We start from the raw sequence: 15,944 nt of genomic DNA, 5'->3' as shown, positions 1-15,944 counted from the left end.
ACTTGCCCACGGGACAAGCCTAGCCCAGCCCATCTTCACCAGAGGGGCCAGGGAGTGGGGGCTGGGGTGCCATGAGCCAGTTTTCATCAGAGAAGTCCCAGCCTCCCCTCAGGCCCCCAGCAGGCTGCAGCTGCATCCTTGCTGGTGGCATCTTTTCGGGCAGCGGTGCTACCCCACTCAGGGCCACCCCTCGGGGAAGACAGGGAATGCAGAGCCACCCCTCCCCAGCCGAGACAGAGCAGAGTGAGGCGGGAGAGCCAATGACAGGCTGCAGGTGCAAGCAGTTTATTACCATGAACTGGAGCAGGGGCGGTCCTGCCAGCCCGAGGCCCAGGCATGAGGCCCTGACGCAGGCAGGGGAATGGGAGCTGGGGACAGAGCTCAAGCAGGGAGAGACGAGGAGTTACTCTGCTCTTTAGGGGTTACAGCCAGCAGGCAAGGGAGCGGGGCCGGCCAGTGCCCACCCTGCTGCGCCTGGAGCCTCCCTGGGCAGCCTTTGCATAGTGACCAGCCAACTGGCCTTAGCCTGACCAGGGGCCCAAGTTGGGGACAGGTCCAGCCCTGCCCCTGGGCTCCAGGAAAGAGGAACGCAGAAGGCATCAACGGGCCCTGGGGAGGGAGCTGAGGGACCCCTGGACCCATCTGACAGCCCCGCCAAGGTGTGAGGCTGGCGAGGGGGCAGGGCAGGGCTATAGGGGCAGGGCAGGGCTATAGGGGCCTCCCCCTGCAGCAGGCAGAGCCAGGGTCAAGGTGGTCCTCGGGAGTCCACAGAGAAAGGACATGAGACAAAGTGAGAATGAGGTCGTCGTAGAAAATCCACTCACTCGGTGACAAAGAACATCGGATGCAGGGGTAGAAAGTGCCAAAGTCCTTTATGCACCGACTCTGGGCCACGTACTTCTGGAGGAGGCAGGGACAGGTCTGGGGCTGCCCAGACAGGGGCCTGTGTGGCCAGCCACATGGCCTCGGACGCCTGCGTCCAGCCAGGGCTGAGGCCCCAGGCCAGAGCCCCCCACCAGCACCCAAGAAGCCCAGCCCGGATGCTGGGGTCACTAAGTGAGGTACACGGGTTGATTCCCTGGATGGCCAGCCACCAGCCCCAGGGCCTAGTGGGGGCTCTGGGGATGTAGGAAGGACCCAACTAGCAGGTCTGTGTTCTGGGGCAGTAAAGGTGGGAGCACGAGGTGACACAGGCCCTGAGGCCAGAGAGGGGCACAAAGTGACACAGGCCCCGGGGACAGAGGGGCATGAGGTGACATGGGACCTTGAGAGAAGTTTGTGACACGAGCAACCTAGGCCCCCCAAGGAAGGGGTAGCCTGAAGATATGGGGTGGGAGGTGCCATCCCCAGGGGAAATGTGGGGTTGAGAAGATAGTGCTGGAGGCCCTCTCTTGGCCCTGGGTCTGGCAGCTCCGAGGAGGGTGGACAGGCAGCAGGGGCTCCAGGAGCACCTGACAGGCGGCTCTCGGGAAACGGGCCCATGGTAGTCCAAGCAGGGCTGTGGTGGCCAGGCAGGGCAGAGGGGCTGGGCGGGGATCCCCAGCCGCATCCGCGGGTGCCCGGCCCCCCCGCCTAGCTCTCCTCCAGATGGAGGCTGATGAACTCCTGGATGCACCTGCGATACTGGAGTTCTGTGGGGCTGCTGCCCGCCAGGGGGCCTGGCTGGCCCGGGGGCGCCTCGGCCTCACGCATCTCCTCAGCCATGCGCGCCAGACGCAGCCTGGGGGAGGCGCAGTGTGAGGTGCTCCCGCCCCCCTGTGACACCCCTGCCCCCTGTGACATCCCTGCCACCCCATGACACCCCTGCTGCCCCCGAACCAACCCCCTGCATCCCCGTGCCCTCCCAGCATCCCTCCACCACCCATGACACCCCCACCCACACTCACAGTGTGACGATGTCCGCATTCGCCTCCTGGACCGCGATACTCAGTGGGTCCTGCTGTTCATGGTCCAAGGCATGCTGGTCGGCCCCACGCTTCAGGAACAGGCAGACCTGGCTAAGGGCGAAGGGGATGCATCGGGGCGAGCGGGGAGGTGGGTGAGAGGGAGGACCCCGGCCTGCAGTGGAGGGGTACCGCGACTCACCCGGTGCGGCCCAGGAGCGTGGCATGGTGCAGGGGCGCCCGGCCCCGGCTGTCTCTTTGGTTCACGTCCGCTCCATTTTGCAGGAGGAATTCACAGACGATCAGGGAGCCCTGGAGATCCAGGGTGGTTCAGACTGAGCCCGGAAAATGGCCCCTTGCAGGGCCCGTGGGCACCCCGAGACGGGACAGGGCCTAGTCTCCAGTAGAGGACAAGGGGCCCTGGTGTGCGCACCCCAAAGAGCGGGCTCTGCAGATGCAGCGTCAAGTGTGCCTGCGTCCCGCGCAGCCCCGTGCCCGCTCACCCCTAGTACGGCTTGCACCAACGGCGTCTTGCCCTCGTCCTCCGAGTCGGCCCAGTTGACCTCGGCCCCGTGGGCCAGTGCCGCGGCCAGCGCGGGCAGGTCACGTGTGCGCGCTGCGCGGTGTGCTAGGAGCCCAGGGTGCAGCTCGCGCACATCTGCCAGGCCCCAGGCCTCGGACTCCCCGTCTGCCTCACCGCTGGACTCTTCTGACTCTGCACCCTCTGCGGGGAGAGGGGTGGTCAGGGGCTGCGACCTGGGCCGGGGGCAGCGGAGCGGGGGCGCAGCTGCAGCGATGGGGGGGCATGCACCCACCCTCCTCAGTGACACTGTCCACCACAGAGCCCGCGCCGAAGGCCAGGACGTCTGAGCTGCCGTCCGAGCTGCCCCCTAAGCCGCTGTCGCTGCTCAGACCTGCGGAGTTGGTGGGAAGAGGGGGTCCTGAGTGTCCCTGACTCCTCCCAGAGCCCTGGGGAAAGGTCGGACCCCAACTCATTCTCCAGGGATGCCCCGGGCAGAAGCAGCCCTTACCAGGAGGTCTGGGGGGCCCTGCCCAGGATGCAAGTGGCGGGGGGAAACCTAGTAAGAGCTCAAAGGGCCACAGTAGTCCCCCAGAAGCACTGTCCCACATGGAGGCCCACCCTCTGGCCGGTCAGCCCTAGTAGGATGGGCAGTTGGCAGCATTCAGCCCTGACTGTGGCCAGGCCATGCTGGGAGGTCACTGCGCAGCCATGGGGTCCTTGCCAAGCCCTGAAGACACTGGCCCCAGGCAGCAGGAGTGAACTCTGGCCCAGCTCACCCAGCAGAGCGAGTAGAAGAGCCCCAGGCTTAGGGACAGTGAGACAGCGCCCTCTGCTGCCCGTGGTCACCCCCCTGTCACCCCCATTAGCCCTGCCAGTTCTTGGCCCTGGTCCATGGCTTCTGCCCACACTGCCCAGGAAGGCTCAGCGTGTGCCCCAGGCTGATGGGTGGTGTGAACCGTTAACAGGCAGCCTTCAGAGGAGAGTCCTGACTGGTAGCATCTGCCCCTCAACTCCAAGAGGGGTTGGGCAAGATGCCTACAATTATCTCTCAGGAGCTGGCTCCAGCACACAGCTGTCCAGGCCCCCAGCACACACACGCATACACACACGGGGCCCTCAGCACACACCCCCCATACATGTACAGCTGTATGCACGTTCCCTCACACATTTACACCCATGTGCACGATCACACTCACACACATACTCCTATGTGCACAAAGCACACGCACATTCACCCACATCACTGTTGACGGTCATGGCCTTGGTCTCCCAGTGAGTGGGCAAGTTACCCCAGCCCCTCGAGAAACTGTCCCAGCCTTAGCCCTGCTGGACCCCCAAGTTCTCCTCACCCCCAGCCCAGTCCCTCCTGCAAGGGATGCCTGTCCCCCCAGTCCCTGAGCAAGTGGCCAAGGCTGTCCACACTCGTCCACCCTCCGGGTGAGCCGTGCCTGGCCCACGCTCTGCTGCCCTGGCTGGGCTAGGGGATGGACAGAGGGGGTTGGGGCCCTTGGAGCACTTACTGCGTGGACCGGCCGCCGCAGCCCCTGCATCAAAGTAGGAGAAGAGGGAGTCCAGCTCATCCGGGCAGAAGAGGGAATCCCTGCGGAACCTGCGCTCCACAGTGCCTGCTGCAGGGGGTGGGGGACTAAGGTCAGGGGAGGGGGCCGCTCCACAGCGCCTGCTGCAGGGGGTGGGGGACTAAGGTCAGGGGAGGGGACTGCTCCACAGTGCCTGCTGCAGGGGGTGGGGGACTAAGGTTAGGGGAGGGGACTGCTCCACAGTGCCTGCTGCAGGGGGTGGGGGACTAAGGTCAGGGGAGGGGGCCGCTCCACAGCGCCTGCTGCAGGGGGTGGGGGACTAAGGTCAGGGGAGGGGACTCCTCCACAGAGCCTGCTGCAGGGGGTGGGGGACTAAGGTCAGGGGAGGGGGCCGCTCCACAGTGCCTGCTGCAGGGACGGGGGACTAAGGCTACGGGAGGGGGGACCCCAGGTCATGCTGGGAGTTGAGCCTCTGTGAGCCCCTGCTCCTTTCCTCTTGTCCCACCTCTCTTGACCTCCCAGGGGCCCAGGGTTTGTGGCTCATCCCCCGCTACAGCCCTCTCCCTACCCCTGCCCAGCTATGTGGCCGAGGGTGCAGCGTGCAGACAGCTCTCCCACCTGAGGACAGAGCAGCCACGGAGGGCAAGATAGGCTCCAGCCGGATCTTGCGGCGGGCAGTGGGGGCGCGGGGAGAGCTGTGGTGGCGCTGGCACTTCTGCGCCCGCCAGCGCCGGGGGGCCTCCCGGGCTGGTGCTGAGGGTGGCTTCCGCAGAAACTTCTTTTCGACATATTTGTCCTTGATCCAGGCCTCCTTGTCCTGTCTGGACCAGGGGCACACATGAGGCTGCACGCGCGGGCTGGGGCTCCCCGGGCCCTGTCCAGGCTGCCCCCCACCTCACCTGGGGCTGCTGGCCGTGGGCTTCCTGCTGCCCAGCCCCTCGCACTGGGCCTCATAGATGTGGTTCATGGTGCTGTTTCCAAGTTCGCACATCAGCTAGCAGGGAACAGGGAGTGCAGGCATCAACTCAGCTCACAACCCCCAAGCTTGCAGACGGGTTCCTGCCCCCAACTCGCCCACCAGCGGCCTGATGGCCTGCAACCATCCCACACGCACCTTCAGCAGCTCTGGCTCCCATGAGTCCAAAGTCAGGGACCGCACCTTGGAGCAGTGGACACCTAAGCTCCTGGACGGCAGAGGGGGCAGGCATGAGTCAGGGTAGGTGTCAAGGCGCAGCCCCGCCCCAGCACCCGCTCCGGCCCACCCAGTGGGCCACCTGTGGATGCCTGAGCACTCGATGCAGAGCAGCACCCCCAGATTGATGCTGGCCCAGCGGGGGTCTGGCTGGCCGCAGTCGCTGCACTGGCTGTTGCCAGCCACATTCTGCACACGCTGCAGCACGCTCTCGCCCTTGACGCTGCGCTCCCGGGAGTCCGTGGCTGAGTCAATGCTGCTCGTGGATGGGGATGCCGTGCGGTCCAGCCTCTGGGGATGGTGTGAGGGGCACTCAGCCCTACAGGAGCTCCAGGCTCAGTTTCCCCAGGAGCCCCTCTTCCTCCCCAGCCAGAGATGCCAGCACAGGCTAGGGCCCCGAAGCACAAGCCTTTACACACGTGTGTGCACACACACAGAGTTCACACACACATGCTGACACTGCACGCGCACGCTTGCATGCAGACTGCAGAGGCCATCTCCCTGTGGCACCCAGGCACGTGCATGCATGTGGAGGGTGCTAGGAGGGCCACACCTCACTGTAGCAGCTGTCTGGGCTCTCCCGGTAGGCTGAGGCGATGCTGGCCTGCACGGCGTGGACCCAGGCCTGCCGCAGCTTCTCGGAGTCAGCCTGCAGCATGCAGCTCCTGGGGGGAGGGGCCATCAGGCTGGGTGGCGGGGCACCCTCCCCCACCCACCCCGGGCTGGGCCTCCTCACTTGGTGGGTGACACGACCTCAAAGCAGAACCTCCGCTCAATGTCCTCACATGGCTTCACGGAGCACAGGCGGAGGTCATCCACCACCACGGTCAACACATCCTGTGGGCGGCACACCGTGGCCCTCACGGTCAGCGCCCAGCCCTGACCACCCATTTATCGTGCCGCTTTAGAGACACAGACTGTCTGAGACCCAAGGGGTCTGTCTGATGACCACTCAGGCTTTGGTGCCCGTCAGTGTCCTCAGCCTGTGCGACACCCACTGAGCAGCCACCCCAGGGTCCTGGCCCCAGCAGCACACCTTGAGCTTCTTCTGGTAGACCAGCTGGCTGTTCTGGATGGAGAACCAGCGCCTGGGCAGGTGGACAGGCCAGGAGGGGGTCAGGCAGGGCCAGCCCCCATGGCTGCCCCACAAGCCCCAGAGGAAGGCCCCTCCCTCACCGGTTCCACGTCTTGAAGGCGTTGCTGGCCCTCTTGAAGAGGTAGCCTTCCATCACCACACCACTGGGCGCGTCCACATCAAACTCTGCTTTGGGCTCATCATAGGAGAAGTCCTGGGGGCGGTGGGAGCCCGGGTGCAGTGAGCACCCACCCCCGGCTGTGAGGACACAGCCACCCTCCCAGGTTCCCCCAGAGCCAAGGTCGAGGGGGGGCGCTGCTCTTCACAGCTACTTCCTGACCCGAGCAAGGCACCTGCTCCGAACCCCCTTGGGGGCAGACACCTCACATCACAGCTGGGGCCCTGAGAGCTCCAGCCCCCACCCCCAGGCTTGGAGGGACAGCAGGCTTTGGGATCAGGAAGGAAACTGCCTCCGCCCATCCTGAGTCCCCCATTCATGTCGCCAGCTGGGCCTGCTCCGCGGCCTGACAGAGCTCCATTCACGCGGGCCGGGGAGACACTGAGTGTTGTCCTGTGTGTCGGGCGGTAGGAGAGGAGGCCCAGCCACCTGCTCCCCTGGATGAGTGGGGGCAGGAAGGGACAGCTGCTGCCACTCCCATGGGGGACGCAGTCCCGGCTCAGCCCAGGTCCTGCTGGTGCCAGCCGCGGCTTACAAGGAATAAGGCACAGGTGCCTGGGGAGCTCTGAGGCTGGCGGGAGGTGTCCTTGGTGCTGAAGTGCCTCGGGGTGGGGGAGGGCAGAGGTCCGGGCTCCTGGTCCTCCCCCCTACCCCCCTTCCCCAGGGTGGACACCTCCTCACCTGCAGCAGCGTCTTGAGGAGCCAAGCAGGGATAGGTGGAAGGAGGGAGAGAGAGCCAGTGAGTGAAGGCCCTGCCCCCCACCCCGCCAGGCTCCCTGTGGTCCTGAAATAGCAACTCCCGCCTGCAGCCAACCTCTGCTCTGGGCAGTGCGGAGGCAGCTGTCTGGCGGTTGAGCAAGGAAGCTCCAGTAGGAGCCAGTGACTGAAGCCCCACAGGCCACCACTGGCCTCGAAGGAAGGAGACCCCGGATCCTGGCTGTAGCCCTGGCATCTGTGCGCTGAGGGGGCTGGCCCCTCTGCCCACCCAGCCCTGAGAGTAGGGCCACCCCTCCCATTCCACCTCTGACTGCACATCCCAAAGAGAAGCCCTGTCAGCCCCTACGTGGGGGTGGGCCCAGAAGAAGAGAGGGAATGTACGCGCAGATGGGCTCCCAGGTCAGCGGCATGGAGAGGGGCCGAGGGGTGGTGGCCTCTTGGGGTCCCCTCCGTGCAGGGAGGCCAGGGGCTGTAGGGCCTCACCCGCTGCTGTATGGCGGCATGCTTGCGTTCCATCTCACGCTTTTCCACTGCTGAGTCAATCACCAACTGGTCCAGCTGTGGGGAAGGGGCGTCACGGAAGGAGGTGACCCTCCCACCCCCCAGCCCAACCCCCAGCCCAGCCCCACCCTCCCTGCAGACGCACCTCGGTAGCCAGCTTCTTCATGTAGGGGTCCAGCTGGTGCAGCAGGCTGTAGCCCTGCTGGAAAAAGCTGTGCTGGGCATGCATGAAGGTCAGCATCTGCAGTGGGGGGCATGGGAGGCCCGGCGCTCAGCAGCAGTGGCAGGGCCCCACATGTGCACCCACACCCAGCATGCCCACCGCACACACCTGGATGCAAGGGCAAGCCCCTGGCCCGCCCCTCACCACGCACTCACAGAATCCAAGATCTCAAACTTCTTCTTGGCCTGGAGGACGTTGATCTGCCGGGGGGGTGAACAGGTGAGCGTGTCGGGGCTGAGGCACCCACGCTTGTACCTTGCCACAGCATCCCCTCAGGCTGCTTGTGGTACCCTGAGACTCCCAGCTTGTCTTCAGCTCCCTGCACTTGTGCCAGCCCCACCCTCCCATGGTCCCAGAGTCCTTTCCCATGTCAAGACAGGGTCCCTCCCATAGGCAAAGCCAGGAATTCTCACCCCTGCTCCAGGTCCCTCCAAGCCCTTCCTCAGCAAGGTCTTTGAGGCCTCCACCCCCTGCAGCCTACAGCCCCAGCCTTGGCCTTGTGCGCAGCCCACCTCCACCTCTGGGCCTTTGCCTGGGCACCTCCCCCACGTCCCTTCCCAAGATCTGGCATCTCGGGTTTTCTCGAGCCAGAGGGGCCCCTAGAGATGCCAGCTCCATCTGTCTGCAGGAACACAGGAACAGCTCCCGCCCGCCTCCGGGACACGACCACTCCATGCCCAGTGGCTGACCTGGAGCACGTAGTCCAGTGCCAGGTGGCGGAAGCACTTCCGGGTGAGGGTCAGGGCGCCCGTGGCCTCCTCCACCTCATGGGGCCGGTGCCGCGGGGCCTGGGCATTCCTCACCAGGGACAGCTCCATGTCCTCTCGCACTTTGTCAAACTGCTTCTTAGTCTCCTTGAACTTCCGCACATCCCTGCGGCCGGTGGGCGTTAGGTCAGAGTCTGAGAAGGGGTGCGCATGGGGTCTCCCACCTGCACGAGACACCCTCCCTCTGTTCCCAGCCACTCTCTGTGCTCCCAGGCAGGGCCTCCCTGTCCCAGCCCTGCTGCCCCTGCAACCATCCCTCTTGTCCCCACTTCGCTTCATCTCCCTCCCCCTCCAGCCAGGCCCCTTCCCCTGGCTCAAGGCCTCCCCCTCACCCTCCACTACCTTACTCCCAGGTTCGCTGCAGCCTGGAGCGACCCCTAGCCTTGCCCCAGACTCCAGACTCACATACCCAACTCAACTCGACATCTCCACTCGGGGATCCCGACACACCTCAACTGCACATGCAGGCGCCAAGCTCAGACCCCGGTCCAGCCCCACCTCCTCCCACCATGACCCTAAGTCCCTTCATGGTCTGGCCCGCACCCCTGGCCTGAGGCCCTGCTGGCTGCCCTCAGTGCTCCCTGATCCCTGCCCTGCCCTTCAGGCACGCTGTTTCCTCAGCCCCAGCCACGTCCCACCTCTCAGCCTTGCCCTTGCTGAGCGCCCCCTCCCTGAGCCTGGAGGCCTCAGCTCTAGAATCCTCCCCAGTTCAAGCATAGTTGCGTCTGCTCCCTACTCCTGCACAGGTGTCACTGCTGACCCCTCCCAGAGACAGGAGAGGCCAGGCCTCCCCCGGGGGTCTGAGGGTCATGGGGTCACTCACTCTTTGATGAAATTGTGGAGCTGCTGCCGAACGGACCTCTGGGCCTGGTCAAACAGGATCTGGGGGCCGAGGGAGGGTGGGGGTGTTGGGGTCCGGCCCCTATCCCCCAGGTGAGAACCAGGGAAAGCCCCGCTCAGCTTGCTTGGGACCCAGCTGGTCACTCCAGTAGAGCCAGGGGAGTGGGTACGGCCCCCAGGCCTGGGCTGGCACCCAGAGGCGACAGCTGTGATCACCTGCCTGTCTCCCCCACCTGGCTCTCGGCCAGACAAAAGGCCCAGGTGTCCCAGATGGCCCCTCCTACAGCCACACCTCATGCTGGCCCATAGGGCACCAAGCGACACCCACTGCCTCCTGGCCCTGAGAGGTCACCTTGAAGATGACCAGCCCTGCAGTGGAAAGATAGGTCAGAGCCCAGAGCTCCTGAGGGACCTGGCCTGGGGAGGGGGTGCAGTGGTTGTCAGGAGCTGGAGGGGCCTCCCCACAGCACTGACTGGACCCAGAATCAGATCCTCTCACCCGGGGGTAGGGCTGGGCCCTAGCCAGGAGCAGATAGACAGGCAGAAGGGCAGGACGACCTGTCCTGAGCGGGTTTATTTCTGAACTTCCCCTGCGGGGTGGGGCCCCTTGTTTAGTCTGAGGCTCTGTTTCCCAGGCCACGGTCTGACCCCCCTACGTGTGCCTTGGTCCCTGTTCTGTGTGTCTGTGCTGGGGGCCCCCGAGGGGCTCGAGGTGACCCAGCCCAGCCCAGGCAGCAGTGAGGTCAGGAGTCATCCAAGGGCTGTGGGGTCAGCCTGGGAGATGCTCCCGCCACCTGGCACCTGGCTGGAAAGCCCTGCCCAGTTAGGGGGCCCTGGATGAACCTCTAAGGCCTCCCCCACCTCGAGACCCCACTGCCTGCAGCCCTGGGTTGTGTTACCTCCTCCCATCCCCAGGATCCAAGGACCTTCTCATTGTCTGGCCCTCACCTGGACACAGCAGAACACCTCAGTGATGGCCCCACCCCCACAGACCAAGGAGCAGAAACGTGGCCTCCTCCCGTAGCCGCCAGCCAGCTCAGCTCCCTCTGAGCCAGCCCAGCGAGAGCATTCCAGGCTGGGCGGGGCCTGCGGGGAGCCAGTGGGGGCGCTGCCTGGGATGGGATGACAGCGATGAGGAAGCTGGATGGACGTGCCCTTGGACAGGCCTCCACCCCGGTCTGGGCTTACCATGTGGTAGTTGACCATCTCCTGCAGGCTGTCTCCAAACCTCTGCAGACATTCCTGGGGGGAAGCAGGTTGGGGGGAGGCCCCTCACTCAGATGGGACAGCCATGCCCCCTAAGTGCCCAGTACCTCCCTGCCCACAGGCCACAGAGCTGCCCCTGTAACCCAGTGCAGACGCCCACCTGCTCCCAGGGCCTGGGCACCCTTGAGGGGCTGCCAGCCCGTGCCTGCCCCTGACTAGAGATCAGAGGTCAGAGGTCATCTGCCCCCCTCACCGAGATGACGGTGTCACCCTGGCACTGCTGGGACAGGTCACGGACGCCGCTCACGAAGAGCCTGTTGGTTGTGACATAGGCCTTGCCGGCCTCGATCATGCCGCTGCACAGCTTGACCAGCTGTGGACAGGACAGAGGGAGCAACACTCACCACGTCACCTGCAAGCACCAGCCTTTACCACTGCCAAGAGTCCAGGCCACAGCTGTACCTGAGCAGCCCTGGGCTGGGGAGGGGCTGCCCCTGCCCGCCCACCCTCCCAAAACTGCCTGGCGCTGGGAGGACAGCGTGGCACCACCTGGACCTTGGCTCCCTCCAGAGCAGGAGGTTGGAGCACGACGGGGAAGCCCCAGCAGGGAACCCAGGGGTGGGATCGGTGCATGGTCCTGGCCAACGGTCAGCAGAAACAGCCAGTGAGGGGGCTCAGGGACCCTGCCCCTCCTTCCTCCCTCTGGCTTTGAAGCTTGTCCCCTCCTCCCCTGACCTGCTCCTGCCCTTGGACCCCAACCCAGATACTCAGAAGCACAGCAGCTGTCCCCACCCTAAAGACAGCAGAGGGGACTCTCCACGGCCCACCCCCATGCATGTGAGGAGACCCAGGGCAGACACACGTGTGCATGCAGCATGTGCACCCAGAACAGGTAGGGCAGGCCACAGCTGGGACAAACGAGGGACAGACCCGCGTCCTGTGCCTGGTATGTGCAGGCAGCACGCCCATGTGTGACGCACGCAGGCTCACGTGCACACATGGATGACTGCATGAAATGTGAGTGAAGCAGGGGCAGAGCAGGACCCTCCGGGCATACCTGGCCCTGCCTCTTACCTTGTCCAACTTGGCCTCGATCTCAACCACATCTGTTTCCACCTCGTCGAGAGTCGCCCTGCAATTAGAATGGAGGTGGTTAGAGACCAACCAGGTTAGGCTGGGCCTTCATCTCCCCAGGCACCTCCCCAAAGGGGTCCTCAGTGGGAGGGGGCTGCTCAGCCGATGTCTACTTGCTCCTGTGGGCCCACCTGCCATCCACGCCCCTCAGACAAGCCAGGAGATGGAGGCTGGGAGAGGCAGATGTTGCCCTGGGAGGAGAGGCAGGACTGGGACCCAGCTCCAGCTGATTCCAGAGACCCAGGCCCACTACCACCCCAGGCAAGAAGAGGCCCAGTTGGCTCTGATGCCCCATTTGGGGTCTGGTTGCCGCGGCCCCAGGGAGAGAAGATCAGACAAGCCCCTGAGGACAGAGGGAGGGGCCGGAGCCCCAGGGGAGGTGCACAGCAGGGCCAGGCCAAGCCTCACTGGCCATGCCCTCGGCCCCGCCCTCACCCCTCCCTAGGACTCAGAGTTGACCCCAGACCCTACCTGGACCCCACCCCCTGACCCTTCTGCTCCTGCTTCAGCCCATCCGGGCCTGGGCCCATGGGACCCGAGAGCAGACTTGTCTCAGCCAGAGCCCATGAGACCCCCACAGCTGCGGAGCTGTGCCCTCCAACTCTCCCCACCTCAAAACACCAAACGGCACAGTCTGCCTGGAGGGAGGGGTGGGTCAGGCCTCAGAGGAGCCCACTCCCACTGGGGCAACACCACAACGGACAACGGGGCGGCCTCGGGGATGGAAGAGTTAACATATGACATCACCAGAGAAGCCACTGGCCGGAGAATCCCCGGAAGGCAGAGGCAGATGGATTGGGCACGTGACCACCCCCCCCCTCCAAGGCTCCGGGAACAGGAAATAGGGAAACAGGGCCAGGATCCCAGCGCACCCCCCAACCCACTCAGCTGGCTGGGAGCTGGGCCCATCTGGCCTCCGGGGGACGAGGGACGATGGGGATGGGGCTCAGGCCAGGCCTCCAGGGACAAGACTTGGGCAGGGCCGGCAGAGGGGAGGCCGCCCAGTTCTAGTGGCCCCTTGCTGCCCCCTTGGCCGGTGGGGGAGGGGCGTGATCCAGGGTTTCCCAGGCCTAGGGGGAGGGACCTAGTCCCTCACATTTGGCATAACTCAGTGTGCCCTCAATTAGGAACTGTGAAGAGAGCCCCAGGTAGAAGGTCCCCACTGTCCTCTCTGGCAGGACATCAGCTCCTCTTTGAGCAGCCCCCAAGGGAACTCTGAGTTCTTGAGCAGGGAGGGGTGAGAGGGGACATTTGTCCACGCCCCAGTAGGATAGCCCGCAGCCCACCCAGGACTGTCCTTCAGCTGCCCAGCCCGAACCGCATGGAGGTGTGGCCTGAAGCATGGCCAACTGTGGGAGGCTCGGACCCTGGGGACCCTGACCGCTGCCGTAGCCTCTCCCCTACCTCCAAGGGTGCCAGGGCAGGGAAGGACCACCCACCCAGGAGAGAATGCTGCAGAGGGAGACATGGTCCCTGGGGTGCCAGGGCAGGGAAGGACCACCCACCCAGGAGAGAATGCTGCAGAGGGAGACATGGTCCCTGGAGCCCCAGCCACCCCAACTGCCCTGCAGGAGAGCTGCTGTCCTTGGGGGTCGGGTGGCCTGGTCCCTGAAGAACCAGCAAGGGTCGGGCTGTGCCAGATGCTGACGAATGTACTCATGGGGGCAAGGTGGGTGCTCAGCAGAGCCAAGAGCCAGAGTCCTGTCCTGGGGGCCCCATGCCCCTCAGCTCTCCCCCTGGAGGCCCCAAAGACCCAAAGCCTCCTCTCCTGCCCTTACTCCAGGATTTCCTCACAGCTTGGAGGGTGGGGAGGAGGGAGTGGCTGGCTCCCCACCGAAGCTATGACTCAGCGCCTAAAGCCCCACCCAGGGGAGGGGGCACAAGCACGAGGGGTGGGCAGCTCCCCAGGCCTGTGTGGGAGAGTCTGGACCCACCCCCCCCAGCCAAGTGCATCCCGGGGCTCTGGGGCTCTCCCCAAGCCAAGAGCATGCAGGCAGAGTGTCCCTTCCCAAGGCTGGGGCCACTTGGCTCCCTATCACTGACCACATCCTCCAGCATGGCCCCACCCGGGCAGCCCCAGGTTGGCTGCCAGGAAGTCCAGGTTACATCCTCACCAGCACCTGAGGCTGAGCAGACAGGGGGACCCCAGGACAGCCTCAAACCCCTATCAAATCTCAGCCCAACCCCCAAACCCACCCAGGGTGGCCTCTGTGATCCAGGGTCTGAGTGAATCTCCTCAGCTTCCACCCCAGGCCGGGCTGGCACTTTCCTGGGCAGCCCCTCCCTGCCGGAGGAGGCACGCAAAGCCCAGGCAGCCGCCACTCCCACTGCGGGCGCCACAGGCAAAGCAGGCTGGTGAAGGAGGAAAGGCCGGGAGGAGAGCAGGCTGCCAGCGCCCACGACATGACAGGGCAAGGAGGAGCATGAGGCTTCTGAGTGAGGGTCCAGGGCGAGGCTAGGGGGCTTCAGCCAGAACTGAGCCCCAGCTGGGGCCCAGCTATGCCTCCCTGCCCCTGGGCCCTGGAGCACAGTGGGCAGTGCTGGGGGCCCAGGATCGTGGGTGTCCAAGCTGTTCACACCCCCTCCCTCAATCAGTCAGCAACGGAAGATGGGAGAACAGAGAGGACCACCCACGGCCCCTCTGCTCAAGGCATGGGGCCACTCTCTGGGCTGACCCCTGACCCTGAACCCCCAGCCTCCTCAGGCCTTTGTTGCTGACTCCCTTTTGAGGTGGTTGTGTAAGGAGCTAGCCCTAGGGACTCAGGGGTGGCAGCAGCGATGCCCAGGCCCACTGAGACACCCACGCACAGGCCCTGTCGCTGGCACACCCCCAGAGACCTAGCACGCACACACATGCGTGACCAAATGCACATGTGCACGGAGGCACTGTAAACATGTTCATGTGCAATCAAGTGTACATGCATGTAGGGGCACAGTGCACACACAGACTTGTGCACTTGTGGATATGGGGCACACATGTACACAGATATGTATATCAAGGGCTGGGATACACGCAAACTAACATGTGTGTTTAGTGGCAAAACTCATACGTGCACGATGAACACACAGTACGTGTATGCATCCACATCGAGGGGACGCATGCACACGCAACCATCGCTAGTCTACACGTATGCATCAAGCACCCCAGCACCGGGTGGAACACACCCACACATTCATGCAGGGTCTGGCACCTCAAGGCAGGGTGCAGAGGAGCAGAGCTCACATGTGTGCACCTGGCACACAGGGGTGCTACGTGAAGGCAGATGTACACGCATTGAAACATGTGCTGCACATGAATGACCATGCCTGCCCTTCCAAGAAGGACTAAAAACACAAACCCAGGGACTGCACAGCCCAGAACCTCACACAAGTCTGTTCAGCCCAACTCCCCAGGTCACCCCTGCCAGGCAGCCAGACCCAGGCCCTAGACGCGGCTCCAGACGTCTGTCCCCCCATTACTGCTCTGGGCACATGGATTAAGACAGACTTCAGGACAGACGCCCCACGCACCCGGACAACCCCGGCCGGAGCCGGACTCAGGGCCTGGGGGGTGTCAGCCCCGCGCAGTGGCCAGCACGAAGGTGCAGACACAAAGCAGGGGAGGACGCTCTACCGAGAGGGGGCTGCGCCGCCCCGCCCCCACGCGCGCCCTCCGCGCGGTGCCCGGCACTGGGGCGTCTTTTGTTCCGGCCCCGGCGCCGCGGCGCTGCGCGCTTTGTCCAGGAGAGTGCTCCGGCTCCCGTCACCGGCTCCCGCGCCCTTGCAAAGGCGGCCCCGACGCCCCCGTCCCGCGCTCGTCCCCGGCGGCCCGAGGGGGCGGCCACCCCGCCGACCACAAAGGGCCGCGGCGCTGCGGGCGCACCTGAAGCGCGGCGAGTCCTTGATGCACTCCTCGAACTCCACCGTCATGGCTGCGGCGGCGCGCGGCGCTCAGTGGCACGAGGACCGCGGCGCCCCGAGCGGCATCCCCGGCGGCCCGGCCCGCTCGGCGCCCGCCCGCCCGCGCTCGGCGCCCGCCCGCCCCGGAATGAGGCCGCCGCGCGGCCGCCCCGCCCCGCCTGTCACCGCCGGGGAGCGTCGCCAAAGTCCGCCGCCTGCGCGCGCCGCCCGCTGTCACCGCCGGGGACCGTCGCCAAAGTCTGCCGCCCTCGCGCGCCGCCCGCTGTC

At 65.1% G+C, this 15,944-nt stretch overlaps 1 protein-coding gene across 12 annotated transcripts; it reads right to left on the bottom strand.

The window, feature by feature from the left end:
* Positions 1-269: 269 nt before the first annotated feature.
* Positions 270-15,814, bottom strand: ACAP3 (ArfGAP with coiled-coil, ankyrin repeat and PH domains 3). 12 transcript variants are annotated; one of them, XM_070261149.1, is made up of 24 exons: positions 13,974-14,197; positions 11,718-11,775; positions 10,897-11,016; positions 10,386-10,679; positions 9,421-9,479; positions 8,520-8,703; positions 7,986-8,030; positions 7,753-7,848; positions 7,590-7,664; positions 6,313-6,425; positions 6,173-6,224; positions 5,873-5,973; positions 5,690-5,801; positions 5,219-5,427; positions 5,059-5,128; positions 4,844-4,938; positions 4,563-4,765; positions 3,927-4,034; positions 2,699-2,797; positions 2,387-2,607; positions 2,086-2,195; positions 1,887-1,997; positions 1,616-1,720; positions 270-900 (listed from the first exon to the last, which is right to left on the bottom strand). In XM_070261149.1, exons 1-24 carry the CDS (start codon positions 14,180-14,182, stop codon positions 873-875), a joined length of 2,877 nt encoding a protein of 958 aa, XP_070117250.1. In that variant the 5' UTR covers positions 14,183-14,197; the 3' UTR covers positions 270-872. The 12 variants fall into 12 exon arrangements, 10 of the variants coding, with proteins under 10 accessions (XP_070117250.1, XP_023491802.1, XP_070117253.1 ...); XM_023636034.2 differs by lacking the exon at positions 13,974-14,197 and adding an exon at positions 15,640-15,814 and having other exon boundaries at positions 270-1,720; positions 10,626-10,679; XM_070261152.1 differs by lacking the exon at positions 13,974-14,197 and adding an exon at positions 15,640-15,807 and having other exon boundaries at positions 270-1,720.
* Positions 15,815-15,944: the final 130 nt, after the last annotated feature.

Source organism: Equus caballus, chromosome 2, assembly GCF_041296265.1.
Source record: "Equus caballus isolate H_3958 breed thoroughbred chromosome 2, TB-T2T, whole genome shotgun sequence".
NCBI classification, from domain to species: Eukaryota; Metazoa; Chordata; class Mammalia; order Perissodactyla; family Equidae; genus Equus; species Equus caballus.
Note: the sequence above shows the minus strand (reverse complement) of the source record. Positions and strands in the feature narration are given on the sequence as shown.